This window comes from Chelonia mydas, chromosome 1 (genome assembly GCF_015237465.2).
Source record: "Chelonia mydas isolate rCheMyd1 chromosome 1, rCheMyd1.pri.v2, whole genome shotgun sequence".
Lineage (NCBI taxonomy): Eukaryota > Metazoa > Chordata > Testudines > Cheloniidae > Chelonia > Chelonia mydas.
Genome location: NC_057849.1, coordinates 106,408,112 through 106,427,428, shown reverse-complemented (window position 1 = coordinate 106,427,428; position 19,317 = coordinate 106,408,112). Strand labels below are relative to the sequence as shown.

Here is a 19,317-nt window from a genome sequence, read left to right as displayed (position 1 = left end):
ACATGCCACAAGGACCTTACTATTGCATAAGTCTCTGGAATATACTTCTGACCTATTCACAGGAACAATTAAGTAAAGATGCCTGTTGTAGTTTTCCAGTGGGCTTTTCATGGACGTTACCATTTGTTGGCAGAAATATAATGGTAGTGTTTTTTCTTGCTTATTATAAGCATACCTAGAGTTTGATAGGTGCATTATATGAATGTAAAAATAATATTCTACACACATCAAAAGAATTCACTTTTAACAGAGGCCATGGAAATACATCAGAACACCTTTTCCCTATTGTTCCCTTATACATGGCTCTATCCAATTCAATAGGACAAAGAAATCTTTTTGGCCTGTCCTGATTTTTTTTTAAGTTACTCATGCCAAGACCTGAATTAGTGGTTGCACATCCCCTTGCACACAGAACGCCTTCCCTAAAATAGTCCATAAGGTCATAACCATTCCTTCTTCAAATCCCTCTTCAAGACCCACTTCCGTTGTGACTCCTACAAGAAATCAGCAAACTCACAACTAATAGGGTGAGTGGTAGTTGCGAATAGCTGACATTTATTTGTTAATTTTCAAAAAGTTTTTAAAAGATGAGATCAAGTTGTGCAAATAGCTAGCATATATAACTAGATGAACTTATTACCCTTGTCCTCCCTTCTTTCCTATTTTTGGAAGGCGTATTTATTTCATCCTGTTTAAAATTAGATACAAATTCTTTGGGGGCAGGAACCATGACCAGTTTGTAAAGTAACTTGCAAAATGTAGCCCAATTCCCAACTGGAGTCTTTGGGTGCTGCCATAATATGAATAAATAAAATATAACAGCCAATTAGCTTATGGACCACATGTGAAAATGCTGGCCTGTGGGCTGTCAAGAGGAGGCCTATGAGCGAAATCCTGGCTCCACTGAAACAACAGCAAAGCTCTCATTGACGTCAGTGACTTCCTGAGGACACAAGTATGAAGCAACACTTGTTTTAAATGGGAAGTCTGCATAACTTTGCAACTGCGTCTTTGGAAGAAAGGCCTTTCCTCTATGACAACAGTAAAGCTTGGCATCATGTACATTCTTACTACTGACAACACCTTGTGACTTTAATATAGATAAAAGTAACCCTCTGGAAAAAAAAATCACAGTTTGCATACTCTCACTAGAGACTTGTTGGAGCTTCAGACTAAATTCTCCAAAACTTTTGTATACAATGAGCATGCTCCAACTGCAGGATTCACGCAAGACTTCCCCTGTAATTGCTACTTCTGACTGTTACAGGGCAGGATGGGGCCAGGCATCAGAACTAAAAGTAGGGAGACTCTTCAATGACACCCCTGCTAGTGCCCAGGCAGCATGGAGAAGGAAGCCATCTGAATCAAAGGCAGAAGGGACAAAAGCCAGACCTGAGATATGTGCAGAGAAAAGATTGGGACAAGGAGCCTATGCAGGTGGGGGTGGGTCCTGGAACTGGAGGCTAGTTGGGAGGAGAGAAAGTGACACTGGGAAGTGAGTAAGTGGGACACTGGGATTGGCTGGAAAGAAGACTAGGAGCCAGGCTGTGGGAAGATTGGGACTGGCTGCATAGACATATTAGGATTGGAAGCCCTGGGACCAGGTGGGCAGAGTGTGGAAGACTTGGGTTGCTTGGGCAGGGAGACAGACTGGTAGATGGGGTGGTGGGGAGACTAGACTAACTGGGTAGGGAAACAGTGACTGAGATCGGACCAGGAGCCAAAGAAGTGTAAAGACTGGGTCTGGCTGGGCAAAGAGGCAGGGACAAGGAACTGGGAAGTATGGAAACTGGGAAGAGGAGCTATGGAGAAGGGTGGAAGACTGAGATTGAATGAGAAGCCTATGATGGGAGACTGGGAGCCAATGAGGGCAAGTGGGGAATGGGGAAACAACTGGAGGCCAGGGAGTGAGAGAAACAGACTGGACAAGGATGGTGGGGACAGGGACTAAGACAGAGCAACAGGGATTGGGGACCCAGGCATGGGGAAAAAGCAAGACTGGGTTAGATACTATGGTGATGAGCACCATAGAAAAGTCCATGAGGAAGTTAACAATTCTGTGTTCAGAACACGGTTTGTATTATGTGTAGTAAATAAGGCTTGGAGGTCATACTTGGAACAATGACAATAAAACAATATATTGAATGGTGCTCATTTTAATGCATCAATCCAGTGCACTGAATGAGGTTCTGTAGAAAAAATAGTGATGATGTTACAAACAAACAACCCACCCTATCCCCCAAACGGTACCATAATGAATACGCACAAGGGGGCCAAATTTAGGTTGCATAGGCAACCTTAATTCTGGCTTTTCCTAGCATCAAGTGCTTGATTTTGCAACCATAATGTTCCTTTAATGTAGTTTTTGAATGTAATGTGTACATACATTTATTAATGTTTGTAATTCCATCTAAGATCTTTGGGTAGGGGAGAGGAACAGCTGAATAAGCAGAGTCTTTTCTTCCAGGAGCTTAACTTTTAACAAACTCCTGAACGAACAAGTATGGCTTTTTTTCAGAACAAATATGAAAACCAGGGGGTTGCTGTCTGAACAGCTATATTTGTGTGAGGGGGATGATTTTTTATTTTTTAAATGACATCATACACTCTAGTTAATAATATCATTGTCATCTATTAAAAGTTCAATATTTGTTTCTTGAATGATGTTAAATGGTCTCTCTTATGGTTCAGTTTTTTATCTGCTGCCAATTGTCTGCCAGGAGAGAGAGAGAGCACAAGAGGTACACACAGGATTGGTACCATAATGAGACACTGACAGAGAATCTTTATTCCCACTCCAATATACAGACAACTAGGACTCGAGACCTCTAAGGCAGTGGTTCTCAAACTTTAGCCACACGAGGACCCCCATTTTGATTTAAAATTTTTCACGGATCCCCAAGTCAGCTTCTAATTTTCCCTGGGGGTGCTCAACCCCAACTCAGCCTCATGCCCTGCTCCCACTCCACCCCATCCCCCAACGCCCCACCCCTGCTTCACCCCTGCCCCTCCTCTTCTCCACCTCTTTCTGCCCCCTCCCATGAGGGTGTCCCATCCCCGCTCCTCCCCTTCCCTCCCAGCGCCTCCTGCATGCCGCTGAACAGCTGTTCCCTGGTGTCCAGGAGGCACTGGAAAGGAGACGTTGATCAGCAGGGCCAGCGGCCTTGGATGTGACTAATGGACCCCCTGGAGTACCCTCATGAACCCCCCATGGGTCCGCGCACCCCAGTTTGAGAACCACTGCTCTAAGGAATCTGACTCTCAGCAAAGGTAGAGCTCATTCATAGAAGTCCAGAGTCTGATTCTTCACTTCCATTGGTTGATTTTACAACAATATAACTCCATTGTTATCAGTGGAGCCATTCCTGATCCACATCACATCGGTGTGAGTGAATGGAGAATCAGTCCCTTCTCATCTCCCCAATATTTCTTCCAGGATTTGAAGAAATGGTGAGGTAAATTTAGTCTGAACACCAACAAAAGGATGAAATATTCAGGGAGGCATTTGTCAGCCCCTCAAAAACTTTAGCCATATTCAGTTTAGCTACTATGTCACATTTTATGAGGAAATTAGAATTCAATCTAAATAAGGGCCAAATTTTGCTCTGTGTATAATGTGTATAAATGAGTCACTCCAAGCCAATGAAATTACTCCATATTTATGCAAGTGTAAATTTTTGGCCCAAGTTTGCAACAGCTCTACGTCATCCCACTAACATTTGCATTTTACAGAGTTCATTACAATGGCCCTGAGTCTTCTGCCCCTCTTCCTTTTTCTCCTTCAAATATTCTTCCCTTTATTTCTTACCTTTGTGTGGTGCACTCAAAGGACCAGATTCTTCCACCCTTACTCACATGGAACAGCCCCACTGGTTACATCAGGAGGAAGGGTGGTAGTGTCATACAAATATAGGGCTGGCAGGAACCATCTGCCCCATAGTTTTATTATTTATCTGTCTTTATCATTTTTCTTCTTGGGTTATTTTTCTCTCATTGATTCCACAGGCCAAATGAATGTCTGGTGCAACTCTGCTGAAGTTAATGAAGTTACACATGAGGGATGATTTTGGCTCAGAGTCTCTGCTTTTGGCCCTATTTGTGTCCATTTTAGCGAATGTTGTTTTCTTTGTCTATTTCTTGCAGTCTATTTTTGCATAGTCTTTGTATAGTATATTCACTCTCATGTCACCTCAATTCCTTTATCTGCATTTTACTCTCTTCTTTTCTGTGACTCTACTGTTCCCATCTGAGTGCACCATAAGGGTGTAGCTAAAAATAAAAGTAGCCCTCATTTAAAACCATGTAAAAGAAAATGCTAAAATGGCACCTAAACCTCTAGAAAGGTGTAGAGTTTTAGTAATCCATGCTCCAAGAGATGTAATGACATTATTCTATCATTTTGTGGTTGAGGGGAAGACAGGGACAAGATAACAGTTAGTGCTGGGGGAAGATAACATAGGTTAAAAAAGCTGAGTGCATGAACAAAAAACCTATTCCAAGTAGTCCAGGAAGCACAGAAAGAAAGGAGATCTGTACATTTTGATAAATTTGGGAGAGGTATCCAAAGTTCTGTTTGCTTAAACAAACTGAGAATTTAAACTTGTTTAAGTTCTCCCAACACATACTACTTACTACAACTTCACGCTATTTGAAGCCTTCTATGTTAGACAGAGCTGTGGTCCAGATCCACTCAATTTTTTGTCTCTCCTTCCTGATACTTCCATAAAACTCACATCCACCCTAAAACTTACACTCTTTCCTTCTTCTCTGTCCCAAGACACTTTATTCTTCTCCTAACCCTAAACATTCTCCTTCCTGCTCCTTTAGTCTTCCTTTCCTGCCCTCCACCCCCAACATTCAGACAAGGCGGTGGAACCAGCCTGGGAATTCTCTGAAGCAGCTCACAAAATTCTAATGAATTAATCCTCATAATAAATCTATTATATGTAAATATTATGCTACATATACATACACATACAGGGAGAGAGAGGGAAGATGAGGCATGGAGGTAACCCAAAGTTACATAGAAATTTTGGGGGCACAGCCAGGAATAGAATTGAGCTCTCCTGAATCCCACTCCTGTGCCAGATCCACCAGACCAATCTTCAGTAGTGCTGCCAGCTATCCACTCACAGTCACTCATATACTACTGCCTCACCCACTTACATACATCCTGCTGGCCCTGGGGAAATAATGTTTCACCTTTCACTGCATCTTAGGCCTTGTCTACAATAGGGGGGTAATTCAACCTAACTTATGCAGCTCCAGCTATGTGAATAACGTAGCTGGAGTCGACGTAGCTTAGACTGACTTATTGCGGTGTGTACCCTGTGCTGCATCAATGGGAGACACTCCCCTGTCAAGTTCCCTTACTCTTCTCTTTCCGGTGGAGTACCAGAGTCGATGGGACAGTGATCTGTGATCGATTTAGCGGGTCCTCACTAGACCCACTAAATCGACCCCAGGTGCATCGATCACTGCAGCGTCGATCCCCGGAAAGCATAGACATGGCCTAAGAATTGAATGTCACTGCTGCTGCATTTGAATCCTAGGTGATCCCCAGCAGTGAAACCACCGGCTTACTTGTGCCAAGTGCTTGCCATTTCTACCACTCACCTTCTGCTGTTTGAATTTGACATGTTATAATGGTATGCATTATAGCACATGCCATACTGCATAGCACAGTAACATATCAAGTTCTGTCAAGAGGAGATGACTAGCAAAAGGGGCATGTGACATTAGGCATCTTAGCTCCTTGCTCCTCTCCTTCCCTGGCTTCACGTTTCTCCGGTAACAAAATCTCAGTCAATCCAAAATCTGTTGCACTCAATGTTCCCGCTCAAACCAGGGTGCAGATGGATCCAACCTTAATCTTCCACAGAGGATAAGCAATCACCTATGAAGCCAAAAGGCTGCTATGACTTGAGTGCGAAATAGACTAGTAACTATTACAAAACCTGCTTCAAAATATTCTGAAAACTAATACCTCCTATTTCCTAAATTGTTATACCAATTTATTACACAAAAATAATCATACAGATTTTTAAAAGATGCAGTCATAAAAGTCTGAAAAAATGTAGGAGAAGCCAATGTAGGATACCCTAAAAAACCCAAATGGCCAAATCATAATTGCCCCTGCACAGGTGCACAAAGTCTTACTCTCATTTGGGTACCTGTGCAGGAGCAGCCATAAACCAGGTCTTTACAGTCCATTAGCACAAGGGGTGGAGGAATGGTAGGGCCTGATCTAAAGCTCATTGAAATTAATGGAAGTCTTTCTGTGGAATGCAGTGACTTTGGAACAGGCCCTTAGTGCCCCAGACATTCCAAAGAGGACTGGGCCATAACCCTACCCACCTATTGGCAGACAATACAATATGGCCTGGGATATTTAAAAAGTTCCCAGCATGATGTTCACTAACATCTGTGCAACAGAGTATCAAACTATCCAAGGTTTTCCTCTTGGAGATAAGAATTGATTACATTTAAAAAGACCATTTATTTATAAATGTTACTGGTTTATGTTAAAAATCAAAGTATCTTTAAGTGCTCACTCAATCTACAGATTAGGATTGTGCTCAGATGAAGCATCAATATCAGATGAAGATATTTATCATAGGTTAATTTCCCACATTTGTGCGCCATGGGTGTTACACTAATGTCTTCTTTTCCACATATCTGGTGGCTTTTTTGGGGCCACAAAGGAAGATAATTAGGGCCGTCAAGCGATTAAAAAAATTAATCACATTGTTAAACAATAATAGAATACCATTTGTTTAAATATTTTTGGATGTTTTCTACATTTTCAAATGTATTGATTTCAATTACAAGATAGAATACAAAGTGTACAGTGCTCACTTTACATTTATTTTTATTACAAATATTTGCACTGTAAAAAAACAAAAGAAATAGTATTAGGTGAATTGAAAAATACAAGTACTGTAGTGCAATCTCTGTGTCATGGAAGTGGAACTTAAAAATGTAGAATTATGTACAAAACATAACTGCATTCAAAAATAAAACAATGTAAAACTTTAGAGCCTACAAGTCCACTCAGTCCTACTTCTTATTCAGTCAATCGCTCAGACAACAAGTTTGTTTACATTTATAGGAGATAATGCTGCCTGCTTTTTGTTTACAATGTCACCTGAAAGCGAGAACAGGTGTTCACATGGCACTTTTGTAGCTGGCATTGCAAGGATTTACATGCCAGATATGCTAAGCACTCATATGCCCTTTCATGCTTCAGCCACCAATCCAGAGGACATGCTTCCATGCTGATGACACTTGTTAAAAAAAAAATGTTAAGTAAATTTGTGACTGATCTCTTTGAGGGGAGAATTGTACGTCTCCTGCTCTGTTTTACCCGTATTCTGCCATATATGTCATGTTATAGCAGTCTCGGACAATGACCCAGCACAGGTTGTTCATTTTAAGAACACTTTCACTACAGATTTGTCAAAACACAAAGAGGGTACCAATGTGAGATTTCTAAAAATAGCTACAGCACTCGTCCCAAGATTTAAGAATCTGAAGTACGTTCCAAAATCGGAGAGGGACGAGGTGTGGAGCATGCTTTCAGAATTCTTAAAAAAGCAATACTCTGATGCGGAAACTACACAACCCAAACCACCAAAAAAGAAAATCAACCTTCTGATGGTGGCATCTGACTCAGATGATGAAAATGAACATATGTTAGTCCATACTGCTTTCATTCATTATTGAGCAGAACCCATCATCAGCATGAACGCATGTCCTCTGGAATGATGCTTGAAGCATGAAGGGACATATGTAGGGTGACCAGATAGCAACTGTGAAAAAACAGGACAGGGGATGGGTGGTAATAGGCGCCTATATCAGAAAAAGTCCCAAAAAACGGGACTGTCCCTATAAAAATGGGAAATCTGGTCACCCTAGACACATGAATCTTTAGCGCATCTGGCATGTATATTTCTTTCAATGCCAGTTACAACAGTGCCATGAGAACACCTGTTCTCACTTCCAGGTGACATTGTAAGCAAGAAGGCAGCAGCATTATCTCCTGCAAATGTAAGCAGACTTGTTTGTCTGAGCAATTGGCTGAACAAGAAGTAGGACTGAGTGGACTTGTAGGTTCTAAAGTTTTACATTGTTTTGTTTCTGAATGCAGTTATGTAACAAAAAAAAATCTACATTTGTAAATTTCACTTTCACGATAAAGAGATTATACTACAGTACTTGTATGAGGTGAATTGCAAAACACTATTTCTTTTATCATTTTTTGTGGAAATATTTGTAATAAAGATAATATAAAGTAAGCACTGTATACTTTGTATTCTGTATTGCAATTGAAATCAAATATATTTGAAAATGTAGAAAAACATCCAAAAATATTTAATATATTTCAATCAGTAGTCTATTGTTTAATACTGCGATTAAATCTGCTATTTATCACAATTAATTTTTTTGTGTTAATCATGTGAGTTAATCGACAGCCCTAAAGATAATCTTGGGCTAATTTTTGTAATGACTTGTTATTGCTTTAACAAATAATCTGATTTGAACAGGTGTAATCATGGAAAGAGGAAAGCCCCAAAAGGCAATCCAGTATAGTGAAGGAAGCTGAACTCTGGGGCTGTTATACATTTTATTGAAGATGCTAATGTGTAAGTGATCTGCTGGCTGTTTTTTCTTTTTAATTGAAATGACAGATAGATCAGGCATTTAGGAAAGAAGAATGCAATTTCTGAACTCTATAGCACCTCAAATAAAAATGCTGTGGGTTTTTCCTCTTCCCTTTTCCCTCTCTCTCCTCTAATGAAGGGACAAGACATTTAACTTACAGCTTTTACTCTGCCAGTTAACAGTGAGGTCAACACCAAGAGCAGCACGACCTGCATAGCCCTGTACAGAAAGGAGAAATACAACATTAAGAGTTTGTATTGCTGTAGCACCCAGAGTGTGATATAGCTTTACAGGCTACTGTGAAGAAAAGGTCCCTGCCCTACATTTGAAGAGAATTTTGTCCGCATTTTGGCAATGATTAGAAGTGCCCATCATAATAACTACTTGAAATAAGTATGGAGGGGATGGAAGCTACTTACTGCCAAAGGGCACGACGTGAGAGGAGGAACCGCGAGCTTCTCATCTTTGCTTCGTCTCCCATGCTGTGCGGGGCTCCCAGCAGCAAAGCTCTCCTGTCCCAGGAAAGCGCCTGGATCCAGAGCGAGAGGGAGAAATCCAGTGTGAGTGAGGAGTAAGGAATGTGCAGGTCACACCGACTGCATGCAGGGAACAGCCCTGTGCACACGGGAGTTAGGCTACATGGGCTGAGCTAGGTCCTTCCCATTCACCTAGCGATTCCCGTCTCCGCGTTCCTGGCGGCTCGATGCAAGGGGCACTCCCCAAGCGGCACACCTCTGGAGAGGGCGCGAATGCTGCCCTGGAGGGACGCACGAGCTACAACGCGGCTTTGGAAAGGAAACGCTACGCTGGAGTCCCAGCCCCTCCACCCCCCGCTGTCTGCAGCGGCCGCCGCGTCGCAAGGCACAGGCTTGCCCTTTGCAGGGGCGCTGGCGACCCGAGGCGCCGCTCAGCTGGGTCCCCGAGCGCACGCCAAACCTCTCCCAGCCGGGAGCGCCGGTACCCGGGCCAGCCCAGGTGTGAGCTCCCAGCGATCAGAGCAGGGCTGAGCGGCTCCGGCTCTCCTCATCTCCCCCACTCCTCCCGGGGGCGCCCGATACTCACCCCTCCGCTCCCACCTCTCTAGGCTTCCCAGGCCGGGCGCATTCCCCTTCCACAGCCGGTCCCCAGCAGCGAGGCGAGGGGCTGGAGTCAGACCGGCCGCCGAGTCCTCCCAGCCCGCCGCGTGGGGGTGGATTTTGTGGGGTGAGGCGGGAGACTGCCCCCTTCCTTCTCCGGAGGAGCGGGACTGGCCGGCCGGAGGTGGGCGACGCAGAGGGGACGAGACACTGGGCAGCCTCGCCGGACCTCCTCCCAGTAGCCACCGCCCGCGAGGGGAGGGGGCAGCGGCAGCCGCCCACAGACTGGGGATGTGGGCAGCCCTCGCCTCTTTGGCTTTAGAGGCGCTGCAGCCGGGGCCGAGGAGAGACGCGCGCAGGGGCCGGGAGTTGCGCGCGGCCAGGCGCTGAGCAGGCAGCGCGCTTCCCCGCTCCGGGCGCTGGGAGCCTCCGGCGGGCGCGGGGCGAGCCGCACGATGAGGCTGTGGCGAGGCGTGGGGCTGCTGCTGGCCGCGCTGCTGCTCAGCCAGGAGCCCGACGAGGCGTCCGCGGCGGTGAGTACCCGGGTGCGGAGCACGCCGCCCTCGTCCCCTCCCGCAGAAGCCCCCGGGCCAAACCTGCGGCCAGACTGCGGGCCCGGTCCTGCTTCGCTCCCACCCTTTCGGCGGACGGGACACAGTGAGGACCCTGGGGGCGAGGCGCCCCCGGTTACTTGTGGACGGGGGAGAAGGGGATAGAGAGAGAGGCCAGTGTGGCCGGATGGGATTGCACAGGGGGCAGCAGGGCTCTCATCCGGGAGCTGAGTGCCCCCCGGCTCCCGCCGGTTTAGCCCGGACCTCGCTTTAAAAAGTGATGCAGCAGCAAGGTGGCTTTCTCCTCTGGCTGCTCTTGCCCGCCCGGGTGCGGGGATATGCAGGTGCCCCTTGCTGGTAGATCTGGTCCCGCGTCTGTGCTGATGTACTCAGGGGGATATTTTCACTCACTTCCGAGGCACCCCCTGGCTTGTGAGTGTTCATTTCCCACAGAGAAGTAGCAACATGTTGCGATTCATAGGCACGCAGCCAAGGTTGTCAGTGCAGTAGCCGTCCTGTGTGAGTCTCTGAAGGCTACACACACACGTAGGTTACATTTCTCACTGTAATCCCGAGCCTGGGATGGTCCATGCTGGCCCCGAAGCAGGGACCACTTGGTTACTCCTAAGGAACTTGCGTGGAACCTCCAGTATCCTCGCTTTCCCACGCCTTTTCGAGGATCACTGAAGCTGCAGAGGAAACGTAAGGGGCATGCTTAATGGTTAGCAAACACACTACGTCCATGTATTAAAAGGGTGGGATTTTTTTTTTTAAATAAAGCTGGGAACCCAAATCTGTGTACAGGCTGCTTTCCTAGTTCATCATTACCTCCTGCCAGGGGCGATGTGCTGAAGAAGTAGAGATATCAGATTGCATGGCTGGCAACAGAGAAAGGTTCTCCTGGTCAGCCTCCCCATAGTCTTTCCCTAACAAAAACAAAAGTTCCAGCTGCAACCAGTTCAACTTGCTATGAAGGTGTCTCCTCATGTAACTCGTTTTATCATACAACTTTTTCTGGGATCAGCTGTCAAACTCCTCAAGTTAGGACACTTAATTTCTTAACGTTCTTGAAATATGTTGAAGCTGGAATCAATTCCCCTAAGAGTGTGTAGTAAATCTGATTAATAAATTCTTCTGCTTTAGTCATTTTTTATCAGCTCCTTGATTTTTTGTACTAATTTTAGTTCTATGTTATAATAGTTGAGTTCAGTTCTTGTTACATAAGGCTTCAGACTTCTGATAACTAAAGATGGGCATATGATTATACATGATCTGTTTTCTGATTGGCTAGAAAATTAGATCTAGTATTGGTAAATTAATTAGAAAGGAAATAAGGAATATTTCTCCTTATTTTTCACAGATTTAATATAGGATTTCACTTTTTGTTTAGTTATGTTGACATCTAAAGATATGGAGAAGTTTTATGTCTTGAATCAATCCAAATGGAAGGAAAATACACTCCAGTGAAATCTGATTTCTTATCTGATGCTGCTTATCTGCTAATAGCAGATTTACTACGGTTCCAGAATCTCAGCAAGTTTTCTTGCTTATTCGGGGATTTTTCTGTAGTTTACCGATAGGCCTTTTCCATTATGTGCCCATCATTTTGACATTATACTCTCTCCCGCCACCCCACATCTCAGGACAGTATTTAGTTCATTCCTATGTTATAAAACATAATATATCAATTCACATTGGCATTCTAGGTCTGATATTCTTAAAGATATGAGAATCTGTCTTTAAGCTTCCAACTTGTCAAATGTCTAATACAATCAATAATTTCACTTTTATATTTTAAATGTTTTGAGTTCTTGTGTAAATAGAACTCTATGAGCAAATTGTTTCTCTGAGATTGATCTCTAAATGTAAGGTAAGTTGTTCTACTAACCTCATGACTCTGGCTGAGGTAATCTAAAGCTAGTAATGATTTCAGTTTCATTCATTAACTAGCCTTTCTTTCAACATTGCATTAGCTGCGCGAGATAAATTGGCAAGTGTCATGCCACAAGGAAACAGAAGCATGCTTTGGAAGTTAAAATTTCTGCAGTTCTGTTAACCAGATAAAAGTTAAGCCCCAGGCAGCTGCTTTTCATTGAGCCAACTCACTGGTATAGGTATCTCTTTATTATAGGACACAAGCAAGCTGTCCTAGTGGATAAGGGCATTGTTGTGGGCTCACTATGGCAGGGATGCTGTTGGGCTTCCCTTTCCTGGGCACTAAGCCATCAATCATTATGTCTGGATGTTTATTTACCACACCCATGGGAATGGTTGACTGTACTTTTACAGCTGTAGAGATTGGTAGAGCTGGCCTATAAATTACAATGCTTGCCTGGGACTCAAGGTCTTCAAATGAGCAGGGCCCCAAATGGTCCACTGCTTTGCATATGCTTAAAATACAGTTCTACTGAAAAAATGACTGTGAAATTGGCAGTTTGGTTATTGTGTTTTTGATTCCATATCAAATGTGCTCAGTTTACAAGTAAAGAACTTTTTTTGTTTTTTCCTAGTGGTCCTGCAAATTTGACATAAGTTCTGAGGTGTAGATCCACAAAAGGTCTTAAATGCCTATGTCACAGTTTTAGGTACCATTGTGATCCACAAAACCCCCTCTCCGCTACTTTCTAAGGCTATATCTACACTTTTGGGGGTTTGTAGCGTATAGTCACTACACTAGTGGCGCAATAACCCTCCCACTTTTGGTGGATCCTACCCCCTTCCCCTTCTCTTCCCCCCGAGGCCCCACCCCCTGGCCAGGCCAGCAGCTGGTGGAGCCCGGCTGAGAAGCCTGGGCAGTTGTGGGATCCGTGCAGACCCTCCACCTGTCCACAGAGCGGGGGGTCTGGGGGCAGCCCCTGGCCCCTGTCCCTGCCCCACAAACTCCCCGACCAGATCAGATGGAGGTGGAGGGTCCGTGGCTCCATACTGGCTCCCCAGAGCTGCCCATGCAGCTCTTACCCTGACCCGACTCTGGCTGGGAGGTGGGACTTTGGAGCCTCAGCCCGGCTAGGGTAAGAGCTGCACAGGCAGCTGTGGGGCACCACAGCACGGACGCTTCACCTGCCCTGGGTGGGGGCCCAGAGGGCAGGGACACAGGCCAGGGGTTGTTCTTGGGTCCCCTGCACCGCGGGCAGGTGGAGAGTCTATGGCAGCTCCCCGCAGCTGCCTGTGCAGCTCTTACCCTGGCCGGGCTGCAGCTCCAAGGCCCCGTCCCCCACCCAGAGCTGGGCTGGGGTGAGAGGCACGCGAGCAGCTGTGTGGAGCCTGGGTCCCTCCACCTGCCCTGGGTGGGAAATCCAGGGGGTGGGGATATGGGCAGAAGGCTGCTTTCAGCCCAGCCCATTCCACCCCGAGGTGAGGGAGGCGGGCTCCCCAGCCCCGCTCCGGCTTCTGGCTTGGCTGGGGGCTGTGCCTCTGGGGAAAGAGGAAGGGCAGAGGCGGAGCCTTGGGGGAAAAGGAGGGACCTCTGGGGGAAGGGGCAATGAGGTGCCTCGGGGGCAGGGGCCCCAGACCCCCTCACTTTTGGGAAGGCTCTGTCACCCCTGCACTACATGTGTAGCTACAGTCTTAGTGAAAGCCTCTTGCAGTGGGGAGCTACTGGAGCCTTTGCACATGACAGGAGCCTTTCACTGCGGTTGGAAAAGGCTCAAGCAGTGGGACACTACACTGTTAAAATAGCAGCATAAATGCGGGAGGCTGCTTGGGCATGTAGAGAGTGGTGTGGGGTACATACACTCCTGGACAACCCCAGGGTAAGGCACTCTATTCTACTTGCCTGAGTAACGTTTTGCCATCTACATTGCTATTTACACTTGTGCTAGGTGAGCATGTGCTATCTGTATTCTACACACTGCTGTAAGTATAGATATAGCCTAAACCTGTAGATGCCTAAACTCACTCAGCACCTACATTTTTGCTGTAAAAATTCTTTGGTCCTTACATTGCTGCCTCTAGGCATGTGTGTTACTGCCTCATTCTAGGTACCTGGGCACTGATATCTCACCTAAGCCCCAGTGGGATCCACAATGCAGGGGAAGATAGGCACTCCTCCACTTATCTTGTCTGTGGGGCCCATTCTGGTAGGAGTACTCAAAGGTTACCTACCAGATTAGGCCCCTTCCAAATCCAAGAGGCGGTGAAACCCACCTAATAACTTTTAGTTCAGTCATTCGAATACTCACCCAGGATGTGGGACATATAGATTAAATTCTGCCCTCTCCATGAGGGAGAGAGAAATTGAATAGAAGTCTCCTTCCTTTTAGGAGCGTGCTCTAACCACTGAGCCATTGGATATTCTGATGTGGGGCTCCCTCCATCTCTCCTGAAGCTTTTCCACTTTGGAGAAATAGTTATCAGGCCAGAGAGAAAGAGAGAGAATGACTCTATAGCCTAGTGGTTAGGGCACCCACGTGGGAGGTAGGAAACCCAAAGTCCCCTGGCTTCAATGATTCTTCAATTATTTATCCAAAGTGGAATAGCTTCAACAGGAGAGAGTGATGGATCCCCACATCAGAATGTCCCATAGCTCAGTGGTCTCTGGAGTTGTGGGAGACCCCTGTTCAAATCTTTTCAACCCAGGCAGAGGTGGGGGGGCGGGGAGGGGGGATGGGATTAAACCTGAGAGAGTCCCACATCCGAGGTGAGTGTGCTAACCACTGGGCTAAAAGTTAATAGGAAGGGACCACTATCTCCTGTTTCTGTTTTGCATGGAGTGAGCAGGTACCTATCTCATTCTTGTAAGAAGCAGCTTAGGTGCTGAGTAAGAAGGTGGCTGCTCTTACATAGTCACCTTACACAATAGAACCATGCTTCAAAGCCAGCTGTGAACAGGCATGGGCAGCAATACAATTAATGGCAGGACTGCATGCCTCAACTTAAAAGGCATGGTCTTGACAGCTTCCCCCTGAGCCCTGTCAGATGGCTCTACTAAATGCATTTATTTACGGCACTAGAACCCAAATGTGCTCTATGCCAACCCACAAAGCTTTTTTTTCTTTTTTTTGGCAAACCGAGCTTTTTTTTTTTAAATTTACCAGTAAGATCAGTTTCTATTCCAAAATCAGAGGGAGAACTTAACTGTAAACAAGGGATTAGTTAAGATGTGTTCAGATCAGGCTGAGAGCTATTCCCTTCAGTAAGTTACAGAACTAGTTTGTTTTATGGAACCCAGCAAGGGTTATCATTTGCAACACCCTCAAGGCTGCATTTTTCTTTGGTGAAGTAAATCTGTTTCCTTATATTAGTACTGTATTATTTATCTGAGAAATCACTGTGATACGAAATCCTAGCTGCTTTTTTGATGTCTAGTCAAAGCCACAGCTGCATTTCTCTGTTTTCTGAAATGGGACTTAATGTCTCAATACTTTTAAATGATGGGGCAAATTGCCACTAGTATCAGCAGGTGCAGTGCCACTGAACTTCAGTGAAGTGAAGGAGATGCTCCCACCCACAGTACATCAGGAGTGAATTTAGCAGTTTCTCTAAGATACAAATCCAGCTCCCACTGAGTTCAGTGGAAGTTTTGCTATTGACTTAATGAAAGCTAGATCTTCTCTAAGAGCCAGATGTATTACTGTTTAAGTTGGCAGGAAAAGGTAGACTAGAAAAATGATAAAAGCATGCCCAAAATGTTATAAGGGTAGTGCTATTTCCACCAATGTAGTTAACACTGATGTAATGTTAAATCTCTGTTGTCAAGGATTTATTAATTTGTTTAAAGAATACCTCAGGCTGAAATTAGACATAAAAGCTTTTAACATGAGAGCAAATGAACACTTTCTGAATGTTTGCCTTTTCATATGTGCTTGCTGATAAGAAATGGTGGGCCTTCTAAAAGAAGCATTCATTTTAAGGTTATTTCATTTAAGACAGACCCAACAAATTGTAAGGATTTTTTGGTGCTATTTGTTTATCTTCTTCGTGGTTTTATTGATATGAGGGCAGGTAAGTACTGTAGCATTCAACCATAAATATTTGTGATTATATGCTCTGTAGACTAACTGTAACATCCAGCTGTATCTTACTCATTTTATGTTAATAATTATCGTTCCTGGGATTGCATATGTTAGTTTATATAACATATGGTTATTATTAGTCATGAATTTATATTTTACAGATGTTATAATTACATTACATGTGGGTTTTTATTATAATTGCATAATTTATCTGTTATGTTCTAAAAAAGTGCTTTGGACTCATTCTACTTGCTCATACACTCTTTCGGAGTGCAGGAGTACATGTGACAATAAATAGCTTTTTCAGGCTATTAAACAGACATTTATTCTCAAAAGCCATTTACTGTGCATAGACTCTGTTATGAATATTGTTCCTTTTATAGGACTAGACTAAACAAAGAAAGATTCAACAAGCCACATCATAAAAAAAAAAAAAAGAAAGACTTTCCTCATAACTGTTTAGAAGGTCTGCTCCATTGCTTTCTCAAAATTTCCATTGATGTCACTTGGTGTAGCTCAGATGAATAATTGTTCCTATTATTCATAGCAGTTACCATTAAAAAAGTCCTCAGCACCTTGTAAGGCAGGTCCAATGTTAAAATTAAACAGGCGGCTATAACCTGAACAACTGTTTTAGGCAGTAGCCAATGTAGAAAGTGAATGATTGGACACAGACAGCGCTGGTAAGAACTTTACTCTCATTTGAATTGTCTGGGCTGAAATCCTTCTCAGTCATGTGGTATAGAATTTTCTGAGGAATTATATTAATATTCCAAGAGTTCTTATGATGCAATATCTTAGACCTGTAAAGAATACAGTAACACATGCAGTCAAAGGTATTAAAGTAAAATATTTATCGATTATCACCACCACCATCTTCTCTTGCAGTGTCTCAGGTATTACACGGTGATAACTCTTTCCAGATGTTGACTTAATGGTGATTATGGTATAGCTGGTTGGAAAATAGATTTTTTCCTTCAGAAAATTAAAGAAAAAGGAAAATCATTTGTCTTTTAATCAAAAATTGAAACTTGAAAAGATTTGCTTTTTAATGAAAAGTCAGATTTTTCCACAAGAAGTAGATGCTGTCTGCAAAATTTTTCAAAATCCCAGTTTTCCATACAAAAACAATCTAGATGGAAAAATTTCAACCAGCTCTTATAAAGAATTACTTTGTTTGGTCATTATGGCAAAACATTACTGTGCTTTAACTGTCATCATTTTAAAAAATGATATTTATAGGTGTATTATCTACATCTTAGAGTCTAGAAGACTAGAACAAAATCTGAGAAATGAAATAATCATGGGCAATTGTGAGATTTCACTTAGCATGGAACACTGTAAGTGCTCGCTTTTAAGTCTTTGACATACATGAATACAGTTAGGCAAGATAAAAAATGTTAAGGTAGAGCATTAGACAATGAGCAGATGAGCTGCAAAGAGTGCATAAGGACTACATTGTTCCTAGCCCTCATGCAGCCATGAAGTAAAGTAGGAGGAAGTAGGGATCCTCTAGAGCAGTGCTTCTCAAGCTATCTGATGTGGGGGACCGGCAATTTTTTTTTCCAATGTGCGCGCAGACCGGCAGCCGATGGCTCGCGGCCTGGTACCGGACTGTGGACCACCACTTTGAGTAGCACTGCTCTAGAGCAGTGGTTCTCAAAGCTGGTCCGCCACTTGTTCAGGGAAAGCCCCTGGCGGGCAGGACCAGTTTGTTTACCTGCCGCGTCCGCAGGTTCGGCCGATCGTGGCTCCCACTGGCTGCGGTTTGCTGCTCCAGGCCAATGGGGGCTGCCGGAAGGGCAGCCAGCATGTCCCTTGGCCCGTGCCACTACCCGCAGCCCCCATTGACCTGGAGCCGTGAACCGCGGCCAGTGGGAGCTGCGATCGGCTGAACCTGCGGACGCAGCAGGTAAACAAACCAGTCCGGCCCGCCAGGGGCTTTCCCTGAACATGCAGGTGACCGACTTTGAGAACCACTGCTCTAGAGGAGATAGTAAGCTGCACCCCTTTAAAAGGTGCAGTAAGTTTCTTCCCTTCCTTTCCCCCTAAACAGCACCCCTCCCACAGTGCAAATGTGGTACCCTAGGAGAAGGTGTGATTATGAATCACAATTCTTCCAGGGCTTCACCTGAGGTGGTGGTACCCCTTATTCAAGGCTCTGCCAAAATTCCATGATTTTGTTCATAGTGAACTTTGTGGAATGCATAATATCCACTCATGATTTTGAAATATCTGGGGTCAGTAGGATGATATTGCCTTATAGCTTAATCCTAATATAAAGGCCAGTTCTACCATCCTTACCCAAATTTAGTACCACTTTACTTCTCATGTATAATGGAGCTACTTGTGTAGCAAGGTAATGGTCTAACAATCAGTAAGGTGGCAGAACACAGCCCATTAAATAACTACTATGTCTTACATTACACAGAATTTAGTAATTTGCATTAATGCTTAGAACGATCATGGTAATGTCTGTATGATAACATCTCACCCTTACAAGTTTAATGTGATTAACAAAAGTGTTACATACAGCTGAATCATAACCATCCTTTATCCTTAGTTTTCTATGACTAGAGGTTGCCAAGTATGCCAATAAAAATACTCATGAAGAAGGTACTTTCCAATAGAATAAAATAGTTGGAATAGATGTCTTACTGTAGACTAAATATGACCTTACAATATATACCACCGTAGGGTTTTAGAGGAGTGGCTTAGTAAATGACAGGAATTTTAATGCCTGACTGAAAATTTTCCCTTTCCGTATTCAGGATAGCGGGAGCCATTTCAAGGTGTCTTAATTCAAATCTGTATAGACTTGCAGTAAAGTAAAAGGCAAGTGTACTCTAAATAAAATATAAAATATTCATTCATTCTTTCCTGCCGTTACTGTTTGGTGTATACAAACAGGTAAGCAATGTTTTAAGCAGATATAAAACTTAGTCTTTTCTAGCTTTAACTAAACAGTCATGTAAAAACATATCTATCTATCTATCCCAATAAACATTACAGTGTTTTAAATTTAAACATTAGAAATGAACAATTAAGTGAAGGTAAATAAACACTGAAATG

At 44.0% G+C, this 19,317-nt stretch overlaps 2 protein-coding genes across 4 annotated transcripts in view; one reads left to right on the top strand and one right to left on the bottom strand.

Moving 5' to 3' along the window:
* Positions 1 to 10,910, bottom strand: part of COL4A2 (collagen type IV alpha 2 chain) — a 246,965-nt gene extending 236,055 nt beyond the window's left edge. Inside the window, exons 1-3 of one of the 3 annotated variants that reach the window (XM_043535436.1) lie at positions 10,703 to 10,910; positions 9,084 to 9,193; positions 8,823 to 8,883 (exon numbers count right to left, since the gene is read on the bottom strand). In XM_043535436.1, coding sequence (XP_043391371.1) covers positions 8,823 to 8,883; positions 9,084 to 9,193; positions 10,703 to 10,735 — 204 coding nt within the window. In that variant the 5' untranslated portion in view covers positions 10,736 to 10,910. Of the gene's footprint in view, positions 1 to 8,822; positions 8,884 to 9,083; positions 9,194 to 9,726; positions 9,866 to 10,702 lie in introns of those variants that run through there. The other 2 variants (XM_037896774.2, XM_037896782.2) reach the window with 2 other exon arrangements.
* The window catches only part of COL4A1 (collagen type IV alpha 1 chain), a 209,256-nt gene continuing 199,987 nt past the window's right edge, over positions 10,049 to 19,317 (top strand). The window contains exon 1 of the mRNA XM_037896797.2: positions 10,049 to 10,273. Coding sequence (XP_037752725.1) covers positions 10,196 to 10,273 — 78 coding nt within the window. The 5' untranslated portion in view covers positions 10,049 to 10,195. The remainder of the gene's footprint in view (positions 10,274 to 19,317) is intronic.